The 10,930-nt window shown below is 43.0% G+C and overlaps 1 protein-coding gene across 1 annotated transcript; it reads left to right on the top strand.

Moving 5' to 3' along the window:
- Positions 1 to 1,627: 1,627 nt before the first annotated feature.
- On the top strand, positions 1,628 to 10,228 carry LOC306919822 (cytochrome P450 27C1-like; the record flags this gene model as incomplete). Its single annotated transcript, XM_079496372.1, has 9 exons — positions 1,628 to 1,816; positions 2,667 to 2,857; positions 3,259 to 3,458; positions 4,068 to 4,277; positions 6,410 to 6,573; positions 9,032 to 9,198; positions 9,406 to 9,484; positions 9,726 to 9,926; positions 10,106 to 10,228. 9 exons carry the CDS (start codon positions 1,628 to 1,630, stop codon positions 10,226 to 10,228), a joined length of 1,524 nt encoding a protein of 507 aa, XP_079352498.1.
- Between the last annotated feature and the right edge of the window lie 702 nt (positions 10,229 to 10,930).

Below are 10,930 nucleotides of genomic sequence, written 5' to 3'. Positions count from 1 at the left end.
GTTCGAATCCTGGCTCCTCCTGTCTCCATGTCGAAGTGTCCTTGGGCAAGACACTGAACGCCACATTGCCTCCAATGAGTGTTGGTGTGAGCTTGCCACCATTGGTGTGTGAATGTGGGAAGTGAGGACGCTGGCGTTGACTGTTCGCCACTTCACCTCCCAATGTATGAATGAATGAACCGTTGTAAAGTGCTTTGAGCACTTGGAAAAGCACTATAAAAATGCCATTCATTATAATCATGATAATTTGTTTATAGTTATACAGCACATTTTTCTCACAATGTGTACTACACACCCTTATAAATGCCCACGTCCGGTAACAACAGACAGGACAAAACATTATACACTTATACTCATAGCTGAATACTGGTAACAGATTCACTCAGAAAACAATATGGCTTATTTATCATCATATACCTTTTTGAGTGGTGCAACCACTCCCTTACGGAGCTGTGTGTGGGTGTGTCTGAGCACGAAAACAGCATGGTTGTTTTTCACCACCTGTGCACAACCTAACACACACACAAACACACACGCACATATTAACTGTATATATGGTGATTTCGGGTGTGCCAGTACAGTGACAGTACAGTACAGTAGAGGGTACAGTAGAGGGACCCCCACGCGGTAACTCGGTTGTCATTTCTCAACCGTTTCGGACGCAGGGCGGCTCGCTGGAATCGGGCCGGCACCCTGGGTCCCGGGGACCCCCACACGGAGTTGTACCACTCACTTCACACGGGTGTGATTGTTTTTCCTATACAAACTATTGATTTAATGGGAGTTTGGTACCATTCATTGATACAATAAATATGATAAAATCATGACTTTGGTGGCATTGTTTAAGGGCCATTTTCATTACCAGTAGTTCAACAAATGTATAAACCTGACTGAAGCCATAGTTCAGGCAATGTGCTTATTTGGCAATATGTCATGTTATGTTATCAGGCAATATGTACTTATTTGCAATATAATTATTATTGAAACATGATTTAATTATATTAATCATCAGCTAATAACCACATAATGTGGATTTTTTTTTCAGTTCTCAGGGAAAGATACATACTATACTATACTATACAGTTTGCTTTATATAGTTTAATTTATTTCATATCTAGGGGAGCTTTGCGTCCCTCCAATTAAGGGGCTTTACGTCACGTCCACCAATCAATTAAATAGTAATGGAACTCAAGGAAGCATGTGTCAACAACTTGTTGACACATGCTTCCTTGAGTTCCTCCCCAAAGGAAGAATTATGAACCGTTTATAGGATACGCCCACATACGAACACAGCGTTATCCCTCCTCCTTTTGAAGCGAACATCCAATCCTTATCCATTCCTTTGGTTGCACAAGCAACTCTTTACATATTCAAAAGTGCAATACTATTTAAGGCCAGATGGGAACATGCATCCATACGAGAAGCAGATTTGAACTTTAAGAATTTGTGTGGAATTTGATCACAACTTTTTTTTTAAAGCAAAACACTAAATATATATAAGAAATATAATATAATGGCTCTGCAGAATAATATTCGCTTATGCGGCAAGAGCCTTCAAAGCGAAATGCTACACAAACAGATATCCCTTTCTTTGCGCGCTCTGCACAAATCCGTAGCCAGCGAGGCGATGCCAATGTCAGCAGTCGAAGAAGATACTTTGCCGGAGAGGTTGATCACACCGGCGGAGACAACTCGAATCAATCCGGCGGAGACAACTCGAATCAAGTCGCTGAAGGAGATGCCTGGACCCAGTGCCATTGGCAACTTGGTTGAGTTATTTTATCGAGATGGATTTAGCAGAATCCACGAAATCCAGGTAATCCATCTTCCTGTCCATCCAGGGTGTTAGACCTGTTTGCAAACTGTTAATAAAGTATCCAATCAATCAATGAAAAGTCTATTCTCTTCCCCTTGACAAAGAGTTGATTACCAGTGCACCGTGCACGTCAGCATTTTAGTGCGTAATTGGCACGGACTGTTGCGTAAAAGCGCACGTTTGGGACTTGGGAGTAAGTTGGGACACTCAGTTACCCCCAACATAACTTGTTTGTTAATTCACATAGATTTAGCAATAACTTCATTCCATTCTAGAGTAACACTTCCATTCAGTCTAACACTAGTAGACATTAATACATTTCCACGCGAAAATTAAGGGGAAATTTCAAATTTGCACGTGTAGCCTACCATAAATAACTTAAGCCCAAACCACACTACTACCACTATTTTTAGTAGTGGTAGTAGTAGTAGTAGTTTGCCAGGTTTGGCTTAGCATATACTATTAATAAACTATTCACAGATGTAACTTCACTCTATACAAGTAATATCTTTAAGGCACAAATATAGTTGTGTGTATATACAACTGTGATTTATTATCATTGTGATGCGAAAATCTACTCCACTACCTAAGAGTTATTCTTTACACTGAAGTGCACTTACATCTGTAGAACACATAAATCTGCTAAATTGAGGCTGTATAAGTGGATCATGAACAGTGTGTATTTAAAGTAAGATTTATGCCTCTTCCCAACAATTCCCCTCTAATGTAATCTTACAGGTTCCTGCTGCAATATCTTGTTTGAATGAATACCCGCAAAAATCTGTGGTACAACTAACTATACTTATTCATTTTTGTTTAGTAGTTTTAATAACTGCCGCGTGCTTTGCAGATGGAGCACGTGCAGAAGTTTGGGAAAATCTTCAAATCCCATTTCGGACCTAAGCTGGTGGTATCTATTGCAGACCGTGACCTAATAGCTCAGGTGCTGAGGGCAGAAGGTGTGGCCCCACAGAGAGCCAACATGGACTCCTGGAAGGAGTACAGAGATATGAGAGGCCGTTCCACTGGCCTCATCTCTGCGTGAGTCACCTATGACCTTTGAGCTCTGACCTAGTGTCCAAAATAAAATACTAAGAATGGAAGGTGGAATGATTCATTAGATTCTCTCTCTCTCTCTCTCTCTGTCTGTCTCTGTCTGTCTTTCTTTGTCTCTCATCCTCCCCCCCTCTCTCGCTCTCTCTCTCTCTCTCTTTTACTCACTGAGAATTGCGTTGGCAACATCAGGGTTCTATACAGGTCTCAAAGAAAAACATTATTTTAAGCCCAATGTTCTGTGCATAGTGATGTTTATTGGCAGCGAAGCCTGGTCCTTTGAAACATATTAACCTCTTCCAGAATTACTGCTTTGTATAGCATGTTCAATATTTTCAGAACTTTAAATGTTCAAGATAAAACCTGATGCCCTGTATCCTGTTTTCCAGTGAGGCAGAAGACTGGCTAAAGATGCGGAGTGTGCTCAGACAGCTCATCATGCGTCCACGTGACGTCGCAGTGTTCTCAGATGATGTGAACAACGTGGTAGATGACCTGGTGAAGAGAGTGTGCATGCTACGCAGCCAGGAAGCTGATGGTGCAACTGTCTTCAACGTTAATGACCTCTTCTTCAAATATGCTATGGAGGGTAGGTACCAGCTTGAATAACTCACAGGAAATGTTAGGTCACGTGATAGGAAAAGAGAAACTTGGAATCAAGAATCAAGAGAAGAATCAAGAGTGTTATTCATCACTTACTCATACAGGTACACGCAGTGAAATGTTGGTGGAACGTGTTTTGCAGAGACTGTGCTAACACAGTACATTATAACAAGATAATAATAATACAATTATAAGATATGTGCAGGCTACACTGTAACTCTGAGAGTGGTTCCAGAGTTAAATTATCACTGAGAAGGCAAAAGATATAAAGAAAGTTAATGGGAATGAAAAAAAAAATTGCATTTGGTATTTAATATCAGAATCAACTTTATTGTCACATCACAGTTTTACAAGTAAAAAAGTAGGTGAAATTTGTTTTTGTGCATAGTTTTACATTCTAATATTTTCACACTAAATATTGTCACTTGGTGCTGTTTGAAAAACATTCCATTGAGTACTGATAAATAAATCCTGTATATCCTCTCCACATCTTTATGGGAACTTTTTATTCATATAGTAAAATATTAGGTGAAGTGTAGAACTTGCTGCCAAATGTACAGAGAACCTGCCTGAACATCAACCTTCCTCTTCACAGGTATGGCAGCCATTTTGTATGAAAGTCGGCTGGGGTGTTTGGAGAATGACGTCCCCCAGAACACCCAGGACTACATCAGTGCACTGCACCTCATGTTCAGCTCCTTCAAGATCACCATGTATGCCGGGGCCATCCCAAAATGGCTACGCCCCATCATCCCTAAACCATGGGAAGAATTCTGCACATCTTGGGATGGCCTCTTCAAATTTAGTGAGTGTTTCGCAGTTATTCTGAGTCCTTCTGTATACAATGGCTGACATGTAAATATACGTACATTGAAGATGACGCCTTTGGTGTTTACACAGTGTATACTGAGCAATAATTGATTCTGCCAATAGTCAGAAGAATAGTATTCTCAAATAATGAATAGGCATGTGTTTAAGGAAGTTATAACACAGCTTTTGTAATAGAGCCAGACGAATATAAATATATCAAACTAACTTATGCATTTGTTGCATTCCGAATGTTGTTCAACCATTTAATGAGTTGGTCCCAGTCCCAGATCATTTGAAAAGCTCCTTGCAAATGATCCCTACATGCGTAAACGAACATGACAATGTGATCAGATCAGTGATCTTGGCGTGTGCATAATTGTTTGTAGCTAATCTTGCAAACTGCTAGACCAATCTGTGCCAATGTTTTTGTGCACACTTTAGCAATTAGCTGACTCAGTACTTTCACCAATCTTTTTCACCCATGATTTAAACCTTTTGAAATATTTCAATTTAATTTATAACAAGTAAGACGTGCAAACGTGGGAAGCGAACGCAGCTCGTAAATTGCAATAACAACAATTAGAATAAATCATTATTAATATTATTATTATTATAATAATATTATAATAATAATATTATTATTATTAAGTTATCTTTTTTTTTAAACAATTTAAAGTTTTTTTGTAAGTTTTTCTTTTAAAGTTTTTTTTAAAGTTCCTTTAAAGTTGTTTTTGTAAGTTTTTTTTTTAAAGTTTTTTTTTAAAGTTTTTTTATTAAGTTTTTTTTAGTGTGTGTGTGTGTGTGTGTGTGTGTGTGTGTGTGTGTGTGTGTGTGTGTGTGTGTGTGTGTGCGTGCGTGTGTTTTTTGTGTGTGATACAGCTGTGCCCTCTGGTGGCGGGCGGGTGGTGTTACAGAGTGACACACACACACAGACAGACAGACAGACAGACGAGCTAGGCAAGCTTCTATAGTAATCGCTCACTGAATTCGCAATCACTGCGTTCGCAAAAATGGAAGTCAGTATAGTGGGACTTGAATTGGGCTGAAACATTGCCCAAATTCGGAGTCAATGCTATAGATACAACATAGACAACTGAAGTCACAGGCTTGCCTGAGATTCCACATGAGAGCCACGCCGTCCCATTTGGATTCTGAGATCTGTATGAGTACATTTTTGAGGGGCGCTAGCCCTCCTATAAACAGCTATAGTGTAGATTCTGTCTTAACACAAACATTAAATGCCATTGACAATTAATGGTGCATTTACGTCATATGTGTATGAGCAAATTGGCTGTCGGTATGTCTGTCGGTATGTCGGTGGAAACCCTTGGCCAATAAGGGACCACTATTCTTGGTGACGTAACTGAGGTATGTTTCAAGGTTGGTAAGGTCAATAATTGATTAGAGCGCCCCTCACTTCACATGGGTGTGATTTTTAGATTATGAACGATAAAACCTTCACAGTGAAATCCTCAGTGTTTATTTATCCATTTTTGAGTGGTGTAAACCACTCCTACAACTGGCTTTGTTATTGAGTGGTGTAAACCACTCCTACAACTGGCTTTGTTAGTGCAGAAAAAATGAGCATGGTTGCTATGTTCACCCTGTTCACCCGGGTGTGATTTCATTACGTCAGACACTCCTACAACTGGCTTTGTTAGTCTGTGCAGAAAAAATGAGCATGGTTGCTATGTTCACCCTGTTCACCCGGGTGTGATTTCATTACGTCAGACATGATTTCATTACGTCAGACAGGCCTTACACCACTCAGTTCACACGGGTGTGATTTTTAACTCTGAGAGTGTAAAAATGTAACCAAATGGACCACTTAAATGAACACTGAGGTATTTTACTGTGTTAGTTCTTTAGTTGTCTGAATTCTTGTGGCCAAACAGTTGCCCATTAACAGAATGGAATGTGGAACGTGCATAGTAGCACGCTCACTCCTATACCAGAGTTCTGGCCATGTGTGGGAGTGTGTGTGAGGCTCAGGCTACCTATATGTTACATAACTTGTCCTCCCTCTAACCTCTCTTCCTTTGGTTCTTCAAGCCCCATTCCTCACTTCCTCTCCATTATTTCTCTCTCCATTCATCCTATACCCTTTCATTCTCTGTCCACTCCCAGGCCAAGTCCACGTTGATAAGAGACTGGGTGAGATCAAGGCACAGCTGGAGCGAGGAGAGAGAGTGGAGGGGGGGATGCTGACACATTTGCTGGTTTCCAAGGAGATGAGCCTACAGGAGATCTATGCCAACATGACAGAGATGGTGTTGGCTGGAATTGACACGGTACGTACGCGCGCGCGTGTGTGTGTGTGTGTGTGTGTGTGTGTGTGTGGGGGGGGGGGGGGGGTGAGCAGGGAGTCAGTGTATATGCATGGTGGGATGTGCGGCGGAGGTGCAAAGAAGTGTAATATGTGTGTAATATGTCGGATGGGCTGTGAAGTGTGTGTGCGTGTGTGCGTGTGCGTGTGGGCATGTGCATGTGTGTATCTGTGAGTGCGTCAGTGTCAGTGTTGAGTTTCAAGGCTTGGGTTTCTGGCGCCATATCTAACCCTATGTAGTGTTGCCAGCGTGGGGTCCATATCTAAGCCTGCAGTGCTGCCAGCGTGGGGTCAGAGCAGTGAACCAGGTTTACACCCATATTCCATTGACAAAGTTGTTCTCACTCAGATTTAGTTTCTTCTCATTTGTCTCCGTCTGTTAGATCTACACAGGGGGGCTTTTGTCTGTTTCTACACCAAGAGTCCAGACATCTGTTTTAGACTTGTGATGTGTGTGCGTGTGCGTACATGGCACCCATGCGTGCGTGCGTGCGTGCGTGTGTGCGTCAGACTGGGTTAAGTAATGTAAATAATGTTTGGTAAAGTTGGTTAATAGTCAGAAATGTAAATCTGAACTGTTGCTCAACGATGTTCAGTCTTCAAAGTATTTACTAATCATTTGCAAAACAAACAATAATTAGCTTGTACTTCAAAAAGAAGTGAAACCCTGTTTGCCCATGCATGCAGGTCTGGTACAGTATCGTATGTGTGTGTTCTGTGTGTGCACTATTGGGGGCTGTCATGTTAATGTGAATTAACATTTCAGTGTGTGTGTGTTTGTGTGTGTGTGTGGGGGGGGGGTCTTAGCCGGGTGGTGGGGATGAAAGCCTGTGTGTAATGTGTGTGTTTTTGTTGAACTTGTCACAACGGCCACATCCTGACAGGGGGTTGGCTTTAGCTGAGCATTACCTGACCTCGGGTGCATTAGCCTTTACTTGGTACACACAGAAGCTGTCAGGATCTGTTAGCCATAGCCAGAGTTATGGCACAGGCTCCACAGAGGTGAGGCAAGGGGGAGGCGAGAAGAGAGTGGGACAATGTCGGCGAAGCAGTCGCAATTAGGGTGGGGGGGTTGTAGAGGAGTGTGAGATGGGCGTGAGATGAGAAGATGTAGGGAGGGGGGGGGGGGGGGGGGGGGGGGAGTGGATGCTATCTACAGCTGTATTTGGGTGAGTCCATCAAATATGAGGCCTCTCCAGCTTTTGTCCGAGGTGTTGCCGGATCATGTGCCAGCTGGGATTGATTAGAGGGGGATTGGGTGGACCGTGGAGAGGATAAGGGAATGCGTGCTGTTGTGATCTCTAGAAGACCCTCGGTCTGGCTCTAACAGGCTGGGTGGTGTGTGACAATTCAGTTGAAGTATTCCTTTGGTACGGCGGAACAATAATGCGACACAGAGACAGTATCACGCTATAGGTTCACAAAGTTTATTACACAGACAGAGACAGGGAATAAATATAGTGATGGATAGTGACGTGACGACAAGATATGATCGAGACATAGAAACATGACATGATAAATATGACTAAGACTGACCTCACTGGCGACATCCAACAGATGCCTCTCGTATCTATAAAGTACATGCAGGATGAACTATCAAGTACATAAGCACTGCATGTATCTCAAGTTCGAGTACACAGACTTCATTAGATGTACATGGAGAAATCACAACACGCGCCATTCCTCTGGGCAGGGAAGCATAGAGTGAAGGAGGTGGACGAAGAAAGGGATCGAATGAGGGATGGCAGACATTTAGGTAGATAGTCTTTTCTCCCTTAAGACCCTCGGTGGTGTGTGCAGACGATTCAGCTGATGTCCTATGGGGTCCATTTGGTGAGAGTGGGATGTTTCAGTAATGACACAAGGCTCCCTGTGATAGATGCCATAAAATAAATCACACCTGTGTGAAGTGAGGGGCACCTGGTAATGTTTGTTTAAAGCACTCTAATCAAACAGAAAGTCCATATAGACTTGGCTGCGTACTCTGTTTGTTTAAAGTGAGGACATCAGAAGAATTCATTCCTTCATATGACTTACCGGTACTCATTGACCTGCACAGATGGGGAGCGGGGGGGGGGGGGGGGGGGGATGGGCATTTCTTCTCAATGAGACAGAGATAGTTTGGTTAAAAGAATCACGGGAGTGGTAGGGGTGGCTTGAATAAAGGCGAAGAGAAAATGAGAAGATATCAGGAAATGTCTGAGAGAGGAAGGACGATTTTGAGATCAGTGGGAAGCAATGATGGGAATAGATCAGATGCATGTTGTAGAGAAACAGCAAAATGTTGTGCAATATATGTTGGATATTTGTGGAGAGAGACGCCACCTTCCCCACCTCAACCCAAACAGCCATAAACTGTACATTTCTCTAATGCACTGCTTCACCTCTTTCTGTGACATGCCCATCCTATCTCTCTCTCTCAGACGTCTTTCACTCTGTCATGGGCCAGCTACCTGTTGGCGCGCCACCCTCAGGCACAGCAGCAGATCTATGAGGAAGTGGTGAGTACCCTCGGACATGGAACACCCCCTGGGGCTGATGATATCCCTCGTCTGCCTCTCATCCGGGGCCTGGTCAAAGAAACGCTCAGGTATACTTTTCCGTCTCTCACTTGTGTGATTGTTTGATTAAAACATTAGAAACATTTTTGATTGATTCGTAAATAGAGCTTGGCTTTTCTGAATGTCTCACTCACCATTACCTTCTGCTTCTCTTGCACACTAATCACAGCGTGATGGTATATGTGCTGTTTAATAACACTTTTTGTCCGGAACCTTCGCCCTCTTCCTGGGAGCAGGCTTTTTCCAGTACTCCCCGGCAACGGACGGATTACACAAGATGACTTGGTAGTGGGTGATTACTTCATCCCCAAAGGGGTAAGGCTGATACAGTGCCACTGGGCATTGGGCAACATAATAGCCATGAGTCAGGCATGGAAATAAAACAGCCTGCTACTCTGCCAAAACCATTACAATGGTATCAAATGTAACATGATTCTGCATTACTCATGCACATGTTTCTCCCCCCTCTCTACCCCCCCCCCCCCCCCCCGCCCCCCAACACACACACACACACACACACACACACACACACACACACACACACACACACTGTTAGACTCAGTTGGCTCTGTGTCACTACGCCACATCTCGGCATGAGGACAATTTCCAAGGTGCTGAAGACTTCAGGCCTGATCGCTGGATACGTACAGACAACAACCGTGTCGATAACTTCGGATCAATCCCCTTTGGCTATGGCATCAGGAGCTGTATTGGCAAGAGGATAGCAGAGCTGGAGATGCACCTGGCACTCACACGGGTAAACACGCACGCACGCACGCACACACACACACGTCATGCACACTCATACGCGTACAACTCAATTTGACATTGTGCCTAGGAACATCACAAATGCATTCATAGATCATTGTTGACGTTGCTTATGACAGTGAGTCATGCACGTGGTAATTTGCCAGCTGTGTGTCATTTTTCTCTTAGCTCGTACAGAGGTTCCAGATCTCTGTCTCTCCTCTCACTGCTGCTGACGTCAGCGCCAGAACCCACGGCCTGCTCTGCCCCGCCGCCCCCATCAACCTGCAGTTCATCGACAGGCAACACTAGATATGTATCTTCCTATCGGCAGTGTTAATTTATCCCTTTGTGACTCCCGAGTGTACAGATGTAGCAAAAGGGACCATTACGGGTCCATTTGGTTACAGCTGTACACTGAGGATATGTATATTGACAGGTAGTACATTTGTACACTCTCAGAGTTAAATGAACACTGAGGATTTGACTGTGTATGTTTCACTCCTGTTACAGAAAGTTTACAAAAGCATGCATGTCGAGGACCCCCTCTAAAACGAGATGATGCATCTCAAGGGGCTTTCCTTTAAATAAAATGTCAATATATATATATGTCCAAATGATAAACATGTGCTGGACAGAAGAATGTGGAAAAACTGAAAAATTCTTCTTCTTCTTCAGAGCTCTATTTTTCAGTTTTTCACTACTGTTGCAGCCCACCATTACTGGGATGGAGACCCCTCCTATTAGGTCTCAAATTATTCTCGCTGGTCTTCACTCTTCAACTGAGGTTTTACTCAGGCATGAAAGTAAATAAATACAGTATGTTTTTTCGTGTCAAATAGAGGTGGACACAAGTATAGTTCCCAGCCAATTAGATACGATTTCCTGAGGATTCATTTAACTTTAAGGGTGTAAGAATTGTCCCGTAAAGGTCCTGTAAGGAACCATAAGGGTCTGTTTTTAGCCCCACTATAGGCTCTAACAACGGCAATGTCTGTTTGTCCGTTCGTCCAA

This window comes from Electrona antarctica, assembly GCF_951216825.1.
Source record: "Electrona antarctica genome assembly, chromosome: 3".
NCBI lineage: Eukaryota > Metazoa > Chordata > Actinopteri > Myctophiformes > Myctophidae > Electrona > Electrona antarctica.
The sequence above is the reverse complement of the archived record's forward strand: the minus strand, read 5'-3'. Positions and strand labels throughout refer to the sequence as shown.